Below are 21,123 nucleotides of genomic sequence, written 5' to 3'. Positions count from 1 at the left end.
TTCAAATCACTTTCTAAAACGAAAACAGAGCGTGTTGTAGATGTCTATTGTGTGACATAGTGAACAATAAGCATGAAAGATTATAGAATAGAGGACATACACATAGGGGAGGCCCCTACAGTTGGGGATGGCCAACTTTAGTGTCATGGCTGACACTGAGGATGGTTCAGGTGACCACTTGTTTTCCGTGAGATCTAGGTCCCCACACTGCTTAGTTAATTGGTGAGATCCTGTTTTAAAAAATAAAAAGAGCTGATGGATGCAGTTTAAAATGTCCCTGGCTTCAATCTGTAGTACCAAAGAAAAAAAGCCAGATTTTCTCACTTTTCAACTTATATTGAGGCCATGTGGTATTATAAAAGAAAATCAGTCCTTTTTTTTTTTTACTTTTTAGGACATTAACCTCAAAGCATCTCCGTTACCCATTGGAGAACCTGCCAGAATGGGTGAGGTGTTACTCAATTTATTTAGCTTGTGTGAGTTGGAACTTCAACCTTCTTATGTCTGAGAGGAAAGAGAAACAGTTGCCTCTACCTCTCAGAGTGATTCTGTATCACCAGAGGCAAGAGTGCTTCTGTGGGCCAAGGTGTTGAAAATTATGTTGCATTAGAGGTCAGGCATTTCTTTTTTTTTTTTTTTTTTAAAGAGAGAGTGAGAGAGGGGAGAGAGAGAGAGAGAGAGAGAGAGAGAGAGAGAGAGAGAGAGAGAATTTTTAATGTTTATTTTTTAGTTCTTGGCGGACACAACATCTTTGTTTGTATGTGGTGCTGAGGATCGAACCTGGCCGCACGCATGCCAGGCGAGCGCGCTACCGCTTGAGCCACATCCCCAGCCAGGCATTTCTTTTTTTAAATAAGGAAAAATACCTTCAGATACCTACTTGCCAGATGGGAGGGTGGAAAATTGCAAGTTCAAGGTCAGCCTGTATAAGTTTTAGTGAGACCCTGCCTCAGACAATGGACTGGGGATGTAGCTCATTGGTAGAGCACTCTAGGTTTAATCCCTAGTAATGCAAAATTAAATTAAATTTAAAAGGTGGATGGGTTAGGGCTGTAGCTCAGTGGCAGAGTGCTTGACTAGGATGTGTGAGGCAATTGGTTCGATCCTCAGCATTACAAAAATAAACAAATAAAATAAAGATATTCTGTCCAGCTACAACTACAATTTTTTTTTAAGTGGTGGAAAAGAGCCAAGGGGGCCTTAAAGTGGGATCCCTGCTGATCATGGTCTCCCAAACCTTGGAATATCTTTTTTGTAAGGGGTAATAAGTAAGGAGTGAAGAGAGGAAGCAGCAATGGTAAAACTACTGCAGAGGAAGGGTAGCAGACTGCCCGAGTAGAAAAGCTTGCCTGTATTTAGAAAATACTCAGAGAAGGAAGAGAGGTGAGTATGAGGAACAGAGTTAGAAGAGAGGATTATTTACCATTCCCCTAATTATCTGAGGATCTTTGTGTTTTAGATCATTGTGAGTGCTGGTTTTTTTTCTGAAGTTGTCACCATAGGGCCAGTCTGTTGTGTCTAGGGTGTGTTCTGCCTGTTTGATGAAACATGAGGTTGCTCAAGACACGTAGTGATTAGCCATCATACATGTCTTCCCAGATGTACTTGTTAAATTCTTTCTGACCTAGTAACAGGTTGTGTTCATTTGGGACTTTTCCTGTCAGGCACTTGCATGACTTGCTACCTCCTAGCTTCTTCTGGGTGGGTTAGAGGAAGTGAGTACTTTTCTGGTGTCTTTATAACCAGTGTTTATTGTTTCCTTAAGCTGGAAAAGAGGGAATCTGCAGGATTTTAGGAGGAAGAAGGGAAGGAGAGAGCATGCACACTAGTGAACTCTGCTTGACTAGGAAGTGTGATTCTCAGTCAAACCCTAGGATGGCCCCATCATCCATGTGGTGCTTGGATCTACTTCATGTAAGCAACTGGTCCTCCACCCTCCAAGAAGGGGGAACTCCGATCACTTGGGCAGTTTGAAATTATGCTCTGTGACTCCGGAAGAGGAAGAGTGCCAGAAAAAGAAGTTGTTTCTTATGAGAGTACAAGTAAGGCACTTCCGGTCACTCACTAGGAATCTACTACCCTTAGTTTACCTCCTGAGCTGACTTGCCAGACAAATGTCACCATAAGGGTATTTGAGGTGCTCTCTCTAAGTGGCTGCCTTTTAGACTCTGACATGTCACAGGAAGGTCACTGCATCAGTTTTAACAAAGAATAAGAGCTTTATCAGAAAGTGAAAGAACTTCTGTTTAACATAGTCCTGGAAACTCTGGCCAGAGCAATTAGATGAAATAAATTAAAGGGATATGAATAGGAAAAGAAAAACTCAAACTATCATTATTTGCCCCACAACATAATTCTATGCTTAGAGGATCTGAAAAATTACACCAGAAAACTTCTAGAACTAATAAATGAATTCAGCAAAGTAGCAGGATATAAAAACACCCATAAGTCAAATGCATTTCTGTACATCAGTGACGAATCTTCTGAAAGAGAAATTAGGAAGACTACCCCATTTATAATAGCCTCAAAAAACTAAAACAAACAAACAAACAAACAAGAAAACAAACAACTTGGGAATCAGCTAAACAAAAGAGGTGAAATAATAAGGAATTCTCAAGAAAGAAATTAAAGAAGACCTTAAAAGATCTATCAAAAGCATGATTCAGTTTTAATGCAATTCCAATCAAAATCCCAATGACATTCCTCATAGAAATAGAAAAAGCAATCATGAAATTAATCTGGAAAAATAAGAGACCCAGAATAGCCAAAGCAATTCTTAGCAAGAAGAGTGAAGCAGTTAGTATGACAATACCAGATCTTAAACGATACTACAGAACCATAGTAACACCAAAAACAGCATAGTATTGGCACCAAAATACCATTGTAGACCAATGGTACAGAATAGAGGGCACAGAGAAAAACCCACATAAATACAGTTATGTCATACTGGACAAGGGTGCCAAAAACAGCCTCTTCAACAAATTGTGCTGGGAAAACTGGAAATCCATATGCAGCAAAATGAAATTAAGCCCCTGTCTCTCTCCATGCACAAAACTTAACTCAAAGTGGATCAAGAACCTAGGAATTAGACCAGAGACCCTGTGCCTAATAGAGGAAAAAGTAGGCCCAAATCTTCATCATGTTGACTTAGGCCCTGACTTCTTTAATAAGACTCCTAAAGCACAGGAAATAAAATAAAAAATCAATATATGGTGTGGATTAAAACTAAAAAGCTTCTTCTTAGCAAAGAAACAATCAGTTAGGTGAAGAGAGAGCCTTCAGGGTGGGAACAAATTTTTACTACATGCACATCAGATGGAACACTAATCTTCAGGTTACATAAAGATCTCAAAAAAATCTAACATCAGAAAAACAAATAACCTAGTCAATAAATGGGCTAAATAACTGAACAGACACTTCTCAGAAGAAGATATACAATCAATTAACAAATATTGAAAAAATGTTCAGTACCTCTAGTAATTAGAGAAATGCATATCAAAACTACTCTAAGATTTCATCTCATTTCAGTCAGAATGCTAAGTAAGCCAATCCCCAAAAGTGAAAGGCCAGGGGCTGGAGATGTGGCTCAAGTGGTAGCGCGCTCGCCTGGCATGCATGCGGCCCAGGTTCGACCCTCAGCACCACATACAAACAAAGATGTTGTATCCGCCGAATACTAAAAAAAAAAAAAATATATTAAAAAATTTTCTCTCTCTCTCTCTCTCTCTCTCTCACTTAAAAAAAAAAGTGAAAGGCCAAATGTTTTCTCTGATAAGTGGATGTTGATCCATATGGGGAGGGAGGGAATGGAGGAACTTTGGATAGGGCAAAGGGGAGGGAGGGGAAGGGAGGGGACATAGGGGTAGGAAAGATAGTGGAATAAGACAGACGTCATGTATAAAGACACAAATGGGTGACAGAGAAAGGAAAAATTGTGCTCCATTTGGGTACTATGAGTTGAAATGCGTTCTGCTGTCATATATAACTAATTAGAACAAATAAATAATTTTTAAAAATAAGGTTAAGATACACATTATTAGAGCAGAGTATAGGCTAACTCCACAGTGAAACATTTTAAGGGTCTTAGGCTTTTTTTTTTTTTTTTTTTTTTTGTAAAGTCACACTTGCTTGGCTGGTTTTGCCAGTAACCTTAGATTTAAGCACACTGGGCTTTTTCTTTTGAAGGAAACTTTGCAAGAGGTGGGCATGAGAAAGTATATGGGAGTGACATCCACCTGATAAACTCAATTCTTGGATCATGCATCACAAGACATTTATGGTGATCTGGTTCTCTCCACAATCTTCAGGTTGTGGTTAACATTGTCTTCTCCTATCTGGATAACATTTGGAATTTGCCTATATTATAGGTTTCTTAAAATACATCTTCTTTATTTTCATCTATTCTGAAAATACACTGTGTAGGCAAACAGTGCATGCAAGCTTTAATCAAAATAAGGCAGTTTTCATTATGAAGAGTAAATTTACAGCAACTCTTTTTTTTTCTGTACAGACATTTATTATTTTTTTGTTTTATTTTTTTAAATACATGACAGCAGAATGCATTCTTGCAAGAATTGTAAAGCATTCTGCTTGATACAGAAATTGCTAATTCAGAAATGGGGTATTGCAATAATAAAACCCTGAAGTGTGGCGCTGGCTTTGGGATAAGGTAGCAGACACAGACTGAGGTGAAGGGTGTAAGAATAGTGGAAATTACTATTGGAATCTGGGAAAAGGATGACCCATCTTATATAGCTGTGAAACAACTGGTTAAAACATTCCCTGAAGTAATAACTAATGGTCTGGGTAAGGAGATTTATAGGCATTATTTTGAAAATGCAGCAAACTAGCAGTTTTTTAATTTGAAAATACGCTTACTCTGTTTTGTGTTATATAACAGAAGATCTGGGGCTGGGTAATTCATAAAGACAAGATGTTTCTTGCATAGTTTGGAATGCTGAAAAGTCCTGGCTTGAGTGGACTTATCTGGTAAGCTTCTGATGAGTGCCTTCTGACTGTCTCAAAACATGGCAAATGGCCTCAATATGGTGGGATCACCTAGGAGAGATCAAATTTTGAGAGAGGAAGAAGGAGAGCAGAAAGGGGCCAGGCTTACTCTTTTATAACTACCCACTGCACTCCTGCAAGACCTAATTCACTCCAGGACACCAGCATTAATCTCTTCACACTAGCAATCATAACGCAACCTCCCTTCAGGGCCCACCTGTTAGTGATTCCATCCCTTGAATATCACTGAATAGGCAACAAAGCTTATGCACCTTTGGGGGACACACTTAAGCCATATTGAAATCATAGTAGCCTCTTAATTGGGAGATTATGGAGAGGTCTATGGGAGACTATTATTCTGTGTAGCTGTTATTGCTTTTATCCTCAGCAGCACTTTGGGGACACCTGTTGGTCAGCAGGACCAATATTCAGAAAGAAATCTATATGTAGAGCAGAGGACAAAATGGAACTTGAAAGCCATTCCCTGCATCTGAATATAGAAAGATTATTAAAATGTATTCACTAGTGCCTCACTCTGCCTTCTAGATCTTATTCCATTTTTGTCTAACTACTATCCCAAATCATATAAATGAGATTTCTAGGAGATATTGGTTCCAGCCTACCAAATTGGCTCCGCACAGTCTACCACCAAATGACTTTAAAAAATTTTTTAAACATTGAAGATGTAAGAAATATACCAGCAGTTTTTAAAATCATTTTTTATTATGGCAAGGTATGCATAACATAGAAATTATGACTTTTGGGCTAGGGATGTGGCTCAAGCGGTAGCACACTTGCCTGGCATGCGTGCGGCCCAGGTTCGATCCTCAGCACCACATACCAACAAAGATGTTGTGTCCGCTGAAAACTAAAATAAATATTAAAAAAAAAAGAAAGAAATTATGACTTTAACCAATTTTAAATGTAGAGGTTAGTGGTATTAAGTGCAGTTATATTATTGTGCAGATGGTAACTTGAAGAAAAAACACTGTTAATGTTAATTACAGAGGTATAAATATAAAAGACTCTAAACAAACTGTTCTTTTATTATTTTAACTGAATTAAAAGACATTTGCCTAAGACAATAATTAAAATTATAAAGTTGTGTTTATGAGATAAGTATGTAATGTATAATAGCAAAAGAAGAGAAGAAGTGGAGTTCTGTTGTAGCATAGTTTCTATATTTTACAGGAATTGATTTTTAGTAATCTGAAAGAGATTATGATAAGCCATTGTAATTGCTAGAGCAACCATTAAGGAAATAAATACATGCATTTAAAAACAAAAACAGTGAAAGAAATATAATGACACACTAGAAAATATTTATTTAAAACACAAGGCAAGTAAAAGAGGAACAGAGTTACAAGAAATATAAGACATTTATTTATAAAACAAGTAGAATGAGAGACATGTATAACCAATCTTAAATAAATTAAGTATTCAGTCAAAAGGCATATTTGTCACACTAAATAAAAAAGATTTAATTTTATTCTGTGTAGAAGAAATACACTTTAGATTCAAAGGTACAAATGGGTTGAAAGTAAAATAATGGAAAGATGAGGTACTACATATACTAGAGTTGAACAATCCTAGAATGAAATAAAACTGATTCACAGTAGCTTCAGTAGCATCAAAAAGAATCAAATAGTGCCAGATGTGGTGACAGTAACTATAAAATTTGTAGAATAAGATATGGGATCTTATGAACTTGGGATAAGCAAACAGTTTTTGTATGTAAGATCAAAAAAGCATGAATCATCTGCATTCAGTGGCACACTCATGTAATTCCAGCAACTCTGGAGGCTGAAGCAGAAGGATTGCAAGTTTGGAATCCAATTGGAAGCTAATCTCAGCAGTTCAGAGGGCTAAAGGAAAAGAAGGGTAATAACTATAACTACCCATACCACTATACAGCCAGTTTTTCTTTTTTCTTTCCCTTTGTTTCCCATTCTTTCCTTTCCTTCCCTTTCTTTTCCTTTCTTTCCTTTCTTTCCCTCCCTCCCTCCCTCCCTCCCTCCCTCCCTTCCTTCCTTCCATTTAACCCAGTACCTCCTGCTTTACCACCGAGCTACATCCCTGGACTTTTTTATTTTTTATTTTGAGACAGAATCTTCCTAAATTGCTGAGACTGGCCTCAATCTTTCAGTCCTCCTGCTTTAGCCTCCAGAGTTACTGGGATTACAATCCTCAATTCTGTTTAATAACATTTCTAACATCCCGAAGATTTCTTATGCCTATCAGTAATTAATACCTATGCCCCTCCCTAGCCACAAGCAACCACTGCTTTGCTCAAGTACACCTGGTTGGTACAGCCACTTGGGAAAATAAAATTGAGTGGTTTCTTCAAAAGTTTATTACAGGGCTGGGGCTGGGACTCAGCAGTAGAGTATTCACCTACCACATGTGAGGCCCTGGGTTCAATCCTCAGTACCACATATAAATAAATAAATAAAATAAAGGTATTGTGTCAAACTACAACTAAAAAATAAATATTAAAAGAAATTTTATTATAAACTTGTTATATGACCCAGCAGTTCTTTACTTAGGAATCTATCCAAAAGCAGTGAACACATATTATTACCAAAAGATTTGTTGTTGTTGTTGTTTTTAATATTTATTTATTTTTAGTTGTAGTTGGACACAATACCTTTGTTTTATTTATTTTTATGTGGTGCTGAGGATCGAACCCAGGGCCTTGCACGTGCTAGGTGAGCTCTCTACCGCTGAGCCACAACACCAGCCCCACAAAAGATTTGTTTTGAGAGTGATCATAGCAACATTATTCATAATATGCAAACATTGAAAGCAGTTTAAATGTCTATCAGTTAGTGGATAAACAGCATAGAATTGGGATTCTATTCAGCAATCAAGTGGAACAATCTTCCTTACAATAGGGAAGAATCTCAACAACATTTTTGTAAGAGTAAAAGCAGCCAGATACAAAAGATGGCCTATTATATAATTTCATTTTTTGGATTTACATGGATTGTATACGAAAAAGAAAATCTGCAAAGACAGAAAACAAGTGTTTGCTATTGACTGGGGAGAAACATGGGATTGATTACAGATAGGGCATAAGAGATCTTGGGGGTGTTAGAATGTTATAAAACAGAATTGTGAGGATTTCAACATTTGTGGATTTTCTAAAAATCATTAAAGTTTATGCTTAATGCCAATAAATTTTATGTATGTGAATTATACCACAATAAGGCTATTTTTAAAATGTTGTATACACATGAAATTCCACGGCAGTGAAAACTTTTAGTAATTACTACTTTGGAGGGACTTCAGTGGGGAATGAGCCCAATGTTTCAAGCATTACTTTAAAAAAAAATAAATTTAATGTAGCTAACATCCATTGAAATAAATATGCCATAAGCAAGATTTCTGAACTTTTGTTTTTTCAAATATTTTATTTTCATTTGCTTATTTCTTCAAATATTTTAATTGTTGTAATGATATTTAACCTGTTTCTGTATTGCTGTCATTCACATTTTTTTTTTTTTGCAAATGGATAACATTCAATTTTTATTGTAGTTTTTTTTTTTTTTTTTTTTTTTTTTTGCATGGCACTCTATTATAGAGATACAGAGTTAAAAAGCCACAGAAGCCTGCTGGGACTTTATAGTCAAAAAGAGGGATTAGACTACTTCCAGATCCCTACAGTATAAATAACATTCATTGACTCAGCAATCTCTAGGCACTGTTGATTGCTGACTATATTGTGGTGAACTAAATAGACAAGGTCCCTTTCCTGTGTCTGTATAAAGGACATCATGTTAGTTCAGAACTGGTGTTTAAGAAATCTAGGTAAGATTAGGAAATGTTTCATGATATATTTTCCTCTTATTGATTATATTTTACTATATCTCATCAAATCAAAGATGCCACAAATTAAAACGCACCATTATCTTTTTACACCTCAAAAGTACATTTATGTGTCCTTATTTCAGATGTTCAAATGTAGAAGATGCCTTTAAATTTCTAATTATAGTAAAATACATGTAGTTTAAAATTAACCATCTGATTTAAGTTCAGTAATATTAATTAAGTAATATTAATTAAGTACATTCATAATGTTGTATAACCAGTCTTCAGAACTCTTTACAAAACAAAAGATACCCCTCCTTTTTTCTTGGTACTGGGGATGCTTAACCACTGAGCCATATCCCCTTTCTATTTTTTATTTTAAAGTCAGGTTGCTTAGGGCCTTGATAAGTTGCCTAGGGTGCCCTTGAATTTTCGATCCTCCTGCCTCAACCTCCTGAGTTCCTGGAATTACAGGAGTGCACCACCATGCCCAGCTAAAACAGAAGATAGGGGCTGGGAATATGGCCCAAGCGGTAATGCGCTCACCTGGCATGCACGGGGCGTTGGGTTCTATCCTCAGCACCTCATAAACTAAAATAAAGATGTTGTCCACCAAAACCTGAAAAATAAATATTAAAAAATATTCTCTCTCTCTCTCTCTCTCTCTCTCTCTCTCTCTCTCTCTCTCTCTTTAAAAAGAAAAAAAATAATAAAACGGAAGATACCTTTTAAAATCAAAATAACCGATGTGATTCTGCAATCTGTATACGGGGTAAAAATGGGAGTTCATAACCCACTTGAATCAAATGTATGAAATATGATATGTCAAGAGCTTTGTAATGTTTTGAACAACCAATAAAAAAAAGAAGAAAATCAATATTAGCTGGGTGTACTTACACAAACCTGCAATCCCAATGTCTCAGGATTAGTTAGTAGATTAAGCTGCATATGTCAGAGACTGAAATTAAAAGTGGCTTTTAAATGACAGAAATGTATTTTCTCCCATGTAAAATTCAGATATGGAGTTTTAAACCAGCATATGCTGATGTTCCTGAAGTCATATGTAGGCCTTTTTTTTTTTTTTTTACTTTTCTGCATGCCTTTTAAAACTATGTCCTTGATGGGTGTGGTGGCAAAGTCTGTAATCCCAGCAGCTCTGGAGGTTTAGACAGGAGAATTGTGAGTTCAAAGCCAGCCTCAGCAACTCAGTGAGGCACTTAGCAACTCAGCGAGATACTGTCTCTAAGTAAAATATAGAAAAGGGCTGGAGATGTGCCTCAGTGGTTGAGCACCCCTGGGTTCAATCCTCATTGCCAAAAGAAACAAACAAACAAACAAAAACCAAAAAAACTATGCCTTTCAACTTCATGATATAAGATAGAGTTCCAATCATCCTAACCATACTCTAAGCAGCAGAATTGAGAAGGGAGGAAAGAAGTGGCTTGTCTTCTCTAAGGACATGACTGAAATTGCATGTCTCATTACTTTTTTAAAAATAGTTTTGGTTGTAGATGGATACAATACCTTTATTTTATTTATCTTTATATGTGGTACTGAGGATTCAACCCAGTGCCTCACACTAAGCAAGCACTAAGCAAGCACTCTATCACTGAGCTAAAACCCCAACTGTCTCACTACTTTACATCACAATAGGCAGGTCTTGTGGGACATGGTGGTGCAGGCCTGTAATCCCAGTTACTTGGGAGGATGAGAGAGGTGGATGAAAAGTTCAGCTAAGCAATTTTGCAAGACCCTGTCTCAAAAATAAAAAAGGACTATTGATGCAGCCCTGTGGGAAAGCACTTTTGGGCTCAATTGCCTGTACCACAAAAGGAAAAAAAATGAAAATACAGTCTTCTTTCTACACAGCCCTGTTCTAGCTAAAAATTAGTAATTCCGTGTATCATTTATAAAGCTTGAATAAAAAGGTCAAATCTTTTAAAACCCTTTTTAGGACTTTATTATTTTGAGCAGCAGGGGTCACTGTTGAGCAAATATTTCTTTCTTGTTTCCGTCTGCTCTTTTTCTACCAATTGTGGCTTTAAAAAAAACTTGAAATTGTTCCTTGGGTCTTATTTGTGTGCTAAGCATTCACATTCATCATGTTAATAAACTATGCCCCAAAATATGCCAACAGATTTGAAAACTTACTGAAATGTTTAAAATAATGACATCTCTCCCACTCAAAAAAAAAAAGAACTTTCTTCTATAAAATGATGTAATACCAATTTGGGACAAGTTGTTTCAAAACTATAATTCCTCAGCTACATAATTTGTAGGAAAAAATTACAACTATGTAAGTAAAGAATCTATGCAAATATATGACAAATCACTTAGGTTTGGGTTTGAGTATTTTTTTTTTTTTCTTTTTTCTTTTCTTTGTATCCAGGATTGAATTCAGGGGCAATTATCACTCAGCCACATCCCAGTCCTGTTTTGTATTTTATTTAGAGACAGGATCTCATTGCTTGGGTCCTTGCTAAGTTGCTGAGGCTGACGTTGAATTTGTGATACTCCAGGCTCCCAAGATGCTGGAATTATGGGCATGCACCACTGCACCCAGCTCAACTTGCTTAGTTTTTGTTTTGTTGTGTTTTGTTTTGTTTGGTACTGGAAATTGAATTCAGGGGCACTTGACCAGAGAGCCAGCCCTACTTTGTATTTTCTTTAGAGAGAGGGCCTCACTGAGCTTAGTGCCTAGCTTTTGCTGAGGCTACTTTTGAGCTTGCGATTCTCCTGCCTCAGCTTCCCAAGCCACTGGGATTACAGGCGTGTGCCACTGTGCGCGTCTCAAACACTTAGTTTTTAAGAACCTGCATATTTAAGACAATTCTATTCCTAAAAGATGACTTTTGATAGTATCTGCTTACTTAGGTTATGTTGACCTTCTTAAAACAATAAGGAATGAGTATTATAGTTGCTTCATGTTTTTCCCATGACTGCTTCCTTGTAATTGTGAGTAGATTATAAAAATATATTATTATATATCTCTGTGTTCATATAATATCAATATACCTCTAGTTCAGCTACTTGGGAGGCTAAGACAAGATAACTTGAGCCCAGGAGTTCAGGAGCAGCCTAGACAACATAGCAAGATCCTGTCTCTTAAAAATAAATATTAAGAAAATAAAATCAAAAATAGTAAAATAACTGCAACAGTTATATTCTGTCAATTCTGTGAAATATTGTTTTATGAAAAATAGTGTGGACAGGAACAGAAGCCAATAGGGTTTACTAGAAAGCATTTAATATTGCTTTGTGTCTACCTCCTAGGTTATTTCCTAAGATCCATTGCTACGTCATTTTTTTTTTTTTTATTCCAGAAAAGTCACAAAGGTCTTTATTCTAACAGTAAAGGAAATCCATGTTTTATAACCTTTACATTCATGAAGAATTACTGATTTTGGAGTCCCTACCACAGATGGCTGCTTAGACATGGCTGAGAAAGAGATAATAACCACCAGAACTAATCGTAACTAGTAAACTCCTCCAAGGAACTTACACTTTTGTTACAATCTATATGAAATTGAATTCAATCTATGAACCCTTGTGTGAAAACTAAACAAAAGGATGGCAGACACATTCAAAATTTGTTATACAACTGTTTCACATGTTCATGTGCACTCAAATGAAACACCAAGAGAGGCAATTTATGTATATCCTTTGTGTATTTTAGCATATTTTACCTTTAAAACAAATTTTGTACAATATCAATGTATCTCGGAGTAGTTGAACAGTGTTTTAAAAAAACAAAAAAAGCTGAGTATATACTAAGCCATAAGACTTAGTTTCCTGCCGTTATCATCTGACTACTGAAGAAAAAAAGACCTGAATTACAATAACCCATCTAGCAAAATTTTCCAATCCAAATTAGAAGGGCTTCAATTTACAAATCTTTTGAAAGGGCAATATTAATGCAATTAACATCAGAATATCCAGTTAATACAATTAACAAACAAACCACAATTTTGCTATATGGTAGAACTTTCTACTGGTCTTTCAATTCCTTCAGTCTTCTGATTGCAGACTTGACTGTGACAGCAGAAGTGGTGTTGTAGGTCCAGGCACCACCAGCCACTGTTTTCATGCAGGAACCACAGTGCCAGATCCCCACAGCCCGTCTCTTCATCTTGGTTTTGCCACAGAAGGAACATGTGTACTTGGCGTGCTGGCTGATTTCGATTTTCTTCACCATTTTCCGGAGGGAGGCACCGTAGCGGGTCCCATATTTACCGACGATTCCGACTTTCTTAGTGCGCTTAGCCATGTCTCCGCGACTTAGGCCCGAGACCGAAGAGAGCGCTATGTCATTTTAATTGATGTTAAATGTTCTGTTTTCTCGCCAATGACCCACACAGACAACATGAACTTGGTTTAAAAGAGCTGGCTAAGAAAGCCAAGAAAAGACACACAGAGAGTAGTTTTCAAAAGTTTTCCAATTGAGGGAGAGACAGCTCTTCGACCTTAAGGGTCAGCTTCCACACTGGACAGAACCCTGGAAAAGAGACGATGAGCCCTCAAGTTTTCTTTATTTTATAGCAGAGACATCAGAGGGGGATAAGGTTTCAAGGGTGGAGTCTTGTTTAGTAATGTCTCCTGGTCAGCAGATTGATTGACATCATGGTGAGTCACATCCATCTCAGGTGGTGTGTGGGATTTTAGGCAGAGCTAAGGCGGAGCGGCACCTGTGTCATGTATTCAGTCCCTGACAGGGAGTTTGCAGAGCCAAGCCTATCCCCTCAAGAGGCTACTATGTGTAACACAATCCACACACAGTCTACGGACAGCTGGTGACACTGGTTTTGTTAGAAGTGTAAATTCTTGAGTTCTGAGACTCTCGATCTAATTTTTCTGGTCCATTGGTTCTCACGTTTTAGGGTACATCATATCACCTTGAAGTCTTTTTAAGGTACAGATTGCCTCCCTTTCCCTTCCTCTACCATTCCTCCAGGTTCTCATTCTATAGGTCTGGGCTCCAACTCAAGAATTTGTATTTATAACAAGTTCTGTGGTTAATGGTGATGCCCTTGGTCAGAGGACCACATTTTGTGAACCACTGATCTATTCTTTACAAACTTAAAGTAGGATACTTATGTGCAAAAGGAAGGAGGGAGGGATATATAAATCTGCATAGATATCCTATACATGTGCTGTTTCCCAGATATTCCCAGGTTTATGTGTCCGAATTTCCCCTTTACATACCATCATACTCTTATAGAGGCAGCAACATGCAGTCTATATAATAGACTGTACTAGGGAAAAAAATAACTTTTAATTTTTTGTTCTTTTGTTTTATATCTACAGTTAAAGAAGAAATCATGTGAACAACATATAGCATGTTTATTTTATTAATATTTATTTTTTAGTTTTAAGTGGACACAACATCTTTATTTTACATTTATGTGGTGCTGAGGATCATACTCAGTGCCTCAAACATGCTAGGCAAGCACTCTACCACTGAGCCACAACCCCAGCCCCAGCATGTTTATTTTTTAATTTACATTACCATGTATTCAAAGGAGCAGAGTATCTTATTAGGAGAGACATAGCATTTAATAGAACACTTTGAGTATACAGGATAATGATTATGCCTTATTTTTTTTTCTCTTTCCCTTTCTGGTACTGGGAACTGAACCCAGATGTACTCTACCACTGAGGTATATCCTTAACCCTTTTTCATTTTCATTTTGAACAGGATCTCACTAAATTGCTGAGGTCTTGAACTTCCAGTCCTCCTGAGGAGCTGAGATTACAGGTGTGCACCACCATACCCAGTTGATACTTTACTTTTTGTAGTTTTGAATTGGGCATAGTGCTAAGAGGTTGGATATTTAGTGATGATAATTTGCTTTTACAGACTTCATTTCCCACCCTGGAGATCTCAAGCTTATTAATGTGTGTTGTTTACAGTCCAACTCCAAGTGTCTCCTAGGTTGTAATCTTTGATATTCTAGCTATTTTTGCAAGATGTTAGTTATATCATCTGTCCTTGATTATTTAGTTTTTAAAATACATGACTATTTTATGTATTCTTACTTAATTACAGGTGTACTCAGGGCTGGGTGAGGTGGTACACACTCATAATCCCAGTGTCTTGGGAGACTGAGGCAGGAGAATAGTAAGATAATTTCCCAAAGAATTTCATTGTCAGGCTGGGATGTAGCTCAGTGGGAGAGCACTTTTCTCAGATACATGAGACCCTGGGTTTGAGCCTCAGTACCATAAAAAAAGAAGAAGAAGAAGAAGAACTTAATTGTCAGTACTCTCATTTCTGTAATCTGTTGCACTGATAGTTGCTAAATGATCCTACTTTTGGTCACCAAGTATTATTGCCTCTTTTAAGAATCCTTATCTTCAAGCCATGGGTGATAGCTCATGCTTGTTATCCTAGCTATTGGGAAGCCAAGACTAGCAAATTTGAGGCCAGCCTGGACAATTTAGCCAGACCCTATTTAAAAAGAGAAAAGAAAAAAAAAAAAGAGGGGATGGGTATGTAGCTCAGTGGTGTAGCTCGATCCTTAATATGGGGTGAGGAGAGAATACTTTTCTTCAGTTTCTTTTTTTTATTTCCACCGCCCCAGCATCGTCTTCTACTTGTATTATAATTTCAGTGGCTATATCTTCTCATTACCATTCCGGAGTTCAGTTTAATTTCTTCAGATTCTTCTTCCCTACTTTGTTGTTTCAAATTTCTAGACTGGGCTGGGGATGTGGCTCAAGCGGTAGCGCGCTCGCCTGGCATGCGTGCGGCCCGGGTTCGATCCTCAGCACCACAAACAAGCAAAGGTGTTGTGTCCGCCGAGAACTCAAAATAAATAAATATTTAAAAAAAAAAAGAAAGTCTCCTCTACAAATTTCTAGACTGGTATATAAGTTTCCTCATGATCCAGCCCCACCATGCTTAACATTAGATTTATTGAGTTCAACAATATATCAGACTTTGTACTCAGCCCTGGAAATATGGCATATGTGACAGCATTCTGTGTACCCTCCAAGAGCTTTCCATTTATGTGGAAGGTATTTTAAAGTTATTAGAAAAATATTTATTATGTAATTAATCTTTAAATATCTGAGATGGGGTACTGCATTCTATTCATTGTTTCTCCTTCCCATCTGCTTCCCCTTCACTAGTTGCTGTACTTTGAATTTTAATGAACTATCAGGACCTTTTATGGCTCCTTTATTTTGTACTGTTAATCTCTTGTTTGTGTGTTATCTTTCTCCTTTTTTTCCTAATTAATTCTGATATTCCTTTAAGAACCAATTTAGATATATATGCAGGCAGAATTAGTTGTCCCATCTTTTGTTTTGATATACATCTCAATCAGTGAATTATTTGTTTCTGTTTTCTTTATTGTAGAGCAAGAGCTCTTTAAGGACAGAGATATCTTTGTGTCTCATTGCCTAGAAAAGTGCCTGGTATTTACAGGGTGTCAGAAATGTTCATTACATGAAATCAAGAGGAATTTTTGCAATACTAATAGCAGGGATTGAATTTAAATTGGCTTCAGTGGCATGTGTATTTGTTGATTTTTACAGTACTTTTTACTGGATATATGTATTTGCTTTTTTACATAGCCTTACTAGACAAGATTATGAACCCCTTTGTGGCAAAAATGGTAGCTGTGTTTAAAAGTACCCATTGTGGATACTTAGTGGCAGTGGTTAGGAAGCATTATCAGTTTTCTGCATGTTGTATCTTAAACACAAAAGAGACACATTCCAGGTTTCTGAATATCTCCTTGAAAAAGTAAATGCAAACCAGGTGTGGGCATTTTAAGTAATCACTCTGCAATAATGTGACCTTGAGCAGTAACCTTTTGTAATTCCTTATCTTGAAAGTGAAGAATAGCATGAAGACTAAAAACACTAATACATGAAAAACACTTATAGCACTATCTGGCACATAATATTCTTCTATTATTTATTTTTCCCACTTTTATTTTTCAAGTTTTACATTACATTTTTCCACATTTCTTATTGGTACATTATAGTTGTAAATAATTATGGAACTTGTTATATATTTGTACTTATACATAATATAACAATATAATTTGGTCAATATCACTCCCCAGCACTTTTTTTATATTTATTTTTTTAGTTGTAGTTGGACACAATAACTTTATTTTATTTATTTATTTTATGTGGTGCTGAGGATCGTGCTAGGTGAGCGCTCTACCGCTGAGCCATCATCCCAGCCCCCAGCACTTTTTTCTATTAGTTCTTTACCTCAAAAGATGGAATGAAATGCCTCAACTTTTTTGAAGCCCAAAGCATCTCTGAAAATACTATTTAGGCTTACAATGTCCACTACAATTTTTTTAAATCTACTGGGAGGATTATCTCTGAACTATTGAGTTGAATATAGTATAAAATGTTAAGTAAACTTGACACTGTTGACAGTGATTTTGTTTTTGCAGATGTTCTCAAATAGTGATGAAGCTGTAATCAATAAAAAACTTCCCAAAGAACTCCTATTACGGTAAGTCTGAATGCTAATTTTGAGTGGTTTGTTTTTTGTTTTGAGTATATATTATTTGTGTATTTAAATTGTTTTTTAGATTTGTTGTCAGTTTTCATTTATGTATAGTCTTACCTGGTTTGTTTCAATCCCTCTACTGGAGATTGACGAGGGCCTCATACATTGTAGACAAGTCCTCTATACTGAGCTACATCTGCAGCCCTTTTTATTTTGGGACACTCTTATTACATTGACATGGTTGCCCTTGAACTTGTGATCTCTTTCCTCAGCCTCCTTAGTAGCAAGGATTATCCACCATGCCTGGCTTGATTTTTTTGTTGTTGTTTTGTTATTGTTTTTGTGCCAAGAATTGAACCCAAGGACACTTAACAACTAAGCCACAATCCCAGCCCTTTTTATTTTTTATTCAGAGACACTGTCTTCTTGGCTTACTTAGGGCCTCATTGAGTTAGTGAGGCTGACTTGGAACTTGTGATCCTCCTGCCTCAGCTTCTTGAGTCACTGGTATTGCAGATGTGTGCCACGACACATAGATGACTTGAATTTTTAAATTTATTGATTTTTTTAAACTATCTTATTCCACATTTTTTAGGTGTGAGTCAGGATATTTGAAAGTTTAATTTAGTAGCAGTTTTTCCACTTACATCTATATTTGATTTTGTTTATTAATTTTACCTTTGCCCTATTCTTATATAGGTGGTATTGAGATAGGGTCTTGCTAAGTTGCTTAGGGTACCTTATTTTGAACATGTAAAAACTATATTTGGGGGTTAACCATAACAAAAACAGAGCCCCAAACTTAAAAACATCTGATTTAGAAATCATCTAAGAAGAAATTGGCTGTTAGGTTGTTTTCAGAGCCCCTTCATTATTTGGGCACTTAATCATGACATTTCTTGTTCATTTATGTAGCGTATCATGTGAGAAAGAGGTACGTTCTCTTTCGGAAATGTTAAGAGTTAACAAGTTACTGTGCTCAGGGGCATCTGCAGCTTTGAAGCTATTGCAGTCTAGCCTGTTACCAGCCCCATGCCTGCTTCATTTTAGAATATAATCTCTGTTCTCTTGCTGGTAAAGATAAGTATTCCTGGCATTCCTAAATATTTGCATGTCTGAATCCTCTACTAGATTACAAAATCCTTCCAAATGGGAACTATACCATGTAAATACTTAGTACCCAATGAAATATTCTCCATTTATTTACTCTATAAAGCTTTCACGTTGGAGACACTGAAAAAAAATAATTGAATTTAGAATGTATTTTCCATGGAAGCCTTCTTATAGGCTGCCTATGGTTACATTGTATAATATTGTACCATTAGAGTCACTGGAGAATAATCTCAAATATCTTGAGTATTCCCAAAAATTTAAGTTAAATTTTAGCCATCTTAAATAGTTGTGTGCTTTGTTTTGTTTTTCTGTATTGAGCGCAGGGTAGGCAAGTGCTACCACTGAGCTACACCCCGAGCCTAAGAAATATTTTTTAAATGGGTTATGTTCTTAACTATACTATAAGTTGAGTAAACCAAGACATAATTTTCTAATGATAGTGCCATTTTGGACCTTAATACTACTTTATACTATAGTAGTTTACTTACAACTTAAAAGATTTAGAGAAATTATTTGACTCTGGTAACTGCTCCCACTCTATTGTGGTTTACATTTTGATGTTATATAACTTTTAGATTTTGTTTTAACCATGAAACCCAAATTCCACACTACGGCCTGCAAGATCCCTCATAATGTGACAGTGGAATAACATGATCTGATGCATATTTCTAAAGGGTTAGTCTGGCTACTATGTGAAAACCAGATGGGGTTAGGAGTGGAGCAATAAAAAAGTTATTAAAGAAATTTAGCCAAGAGATAAGGTACTAGAGAGAACATTTTCTGTAATTCTTTAGAGTACAGAACTGCCTACCTCTCCTACCTCTGCCCTTTCTAGCTTTGGTTACTGTTTTTTTTTTTTTTTTGTTTTGTTTTGTTTTTTTTTAAGAGAGAGAGTGAAAGAGAGAGAGAGAGAGAATTTTTTTTAATATTTATTTTTTAGTTTTTGGCGGACACAACATCTTTGTTTGTATGTGGTGCTGAGGATCGAACCCGGGCCGCACTCATGCCAGGCGAGCGAGCTACCGCTTGAGCCACATCCCCAGCCCCTTGGTTACTGTTTTTGACACCACTATAGTACCTTTTGATGAGCTATAAGGTCTTTTCTTAACAGAGAGATGAATCAGATGAAGATAAATTCCTAAATCATCCTGCTTTTTTACCACCAACTCCTCTCAAATTCCAGTGGCTTTTTTTCTAAGGCTGAGGGCAAGTGCACAAAAGACCAAGTCAGAGCACACAAGTGATTTTAAAGCTGTGCTTAGAGCCAAACATTGTGGCAAGCATCAGTCCGTAGCCTCAGCTCTTGGGAAACTGAGGTGGAAGGATCTCTTGAGCCCCAGGGTTCAAAACCATAAATAAATAAATGAATGAATGAATGAATGAAACATTGTGGCAAGCATCAGTCCGTAGCCTCAGCTCTTGGGAAACTGAGGTGGAAGGATCTCTTGAGCCCCAGGGTTCAAAACCATAAATAAATAAATGAATGAATGAATGAATCAATCAATCAATCAATCCACACACACACAAAAACACCCAGGGGTCAAGGGAAGAAGGAAGGAAGTTAGGATTGTGCAGAGGGGAGTGGGGCTGGGAAGGACAGTAGAATGAGACAGAAATTATTACCCTATATACATGTATGATTACACTACTATTAAGACTCTGCACCATGTACAGCCAGAGGAATGAGAAGTTGTGCTCCATTTGTGTACAATGTGTCAAAATGCATTCTATGTCATGTGTAACTAATTAGAACAAATTTTTTAAAAAAAGAAAGATAATAAATAAACAAAAATAAAAAACCCCCCACTGCTTAGATGTGTGGAATATAGCTCACTTCACTTATGTTCCATTGCCACATGTCCAAGCCTAACATTTATAGAGTGGAAGAGTATATAGGTGAATGAATCTGTGAATATATATGAATTTATCATGTATATACAGACATATATGAACTTTCTAATTCTACCTGTTTTCCTCACTCTTCGGCACTGGGCAGAGTGAAGAGTAACATAACTATATCCTAGTACTGCTACTGCCTCTCAGGTTAGGACGCTACCAGCCATGCCAGGGTTTGAGAGTGAGAAAAGTTAGAAATATCTGTCCTTTCTTAGTATTCTTGAGTTGAGTGGTTGGGAAAAAGGAAATTGAAGTAAGAAGGCATGTGTTTGACTTCTCACATTGGAACACTAGAGGTATTTTATCCTTATTAACATTTTTGTCAATGAGAATTTGGTTCGAATTTGGTTCTAATGTGTGCATTATGGGTTAAATTAGCTCCTTTCTAAGCTAAGCAGGAAACTTCACTACTGTTAGGATTTCTAGGGGAAATTAGTTGAGTTCCAAACAAACAACCAATTTTGAACTTAAAGTTGAAAACAAGTTCCTTCCAAAATTGGAGATCAGATGAAAGAGGGAAACTGATTTAAAACCATAAAACATACTACTTATTAGTGCATATAGATAAAAAAAAATTAGTTTAATCTTTGTTTAAATCATTGGAGACAAAGAGGAAAGAGGCTTTTTTTTTTTTTTTTTCCCACTACTGGGTATTGAACCCAGGGACATTACACTACTGAGCTATTTCCCCAGCCCTTTTTATTTTTTATTTTGAGAACTTTTTTTGCCAATTGAGAACTTTTTTTGCTAATTGCTAAGACTTACATCAAACTTGGGATCCTCAGCCTCTCAAGCTGCTGGGATTATAGGTGTGCACC

At 36.6% G+C, this 21,123-nt stretch overlaps 2 protein-coding genes across 3 annotated transcripts in view; one reads left to right on the top strand and one right to left on the bottom strand.

The window, feature by feature from the left end:
* Positions 1-21,123, top strand: part of Fbxl20 (F-box and leucine rich repeat protein 20) — a 95,936-nt gene that overhangs the window by 28,640 nt on the left and 46,173 nt on the right. For both annotated transcript variants that reach the window (XM_026387048.2, XM_026387049.2), the window contains exon 2: positions 17,238-17,299. In XM_026387048.2, the coding sequence (XP_026242833.1) occupies positions 17,238-17,299 (62 nt within the window). The remainder of the gene's footprint in view (positions 1-17,237; positions 17,300-21,123) is intronic.
* Positions 12,142-13,095, bottom strand: LOC144255856 (large ribosomal subunit protein eL43). Its single transcript, XM_077800884.1, has one exon. The coding sequence runs from the start codon at positions 13,082-13,084 to the stop codon at positions 12,806-12,808; it is 279 nt and encodes a 92-aa protein (XP_077657010.1). The 5' UTR covers positions 13,085-13,095; the 3' UTR covers positions 12,142-12,805.

The sequence above is a fragment of the Urocitellus parryii genome, chromosome 7, assembly GCF_045843805.1.
Source record: "Urocitellus parryii isolate mUroPar1 chromosome 7, mUroPar1.hap1, whole genome shotgun sequence".
In the NCBI taxonomy this organism is placed as follows: domain Eukaryota; kingdom Metazoa; phylum Chordata; class Mammalia; order Rodentia; family Sciuridae; genus Urocitellus; species Urocitellus parryii.
The sequence above is the reverse complement of the archived record's forward strand: the minus strand, read 5'-3'. Positions and strand labels throughout refer to the sequence as shown.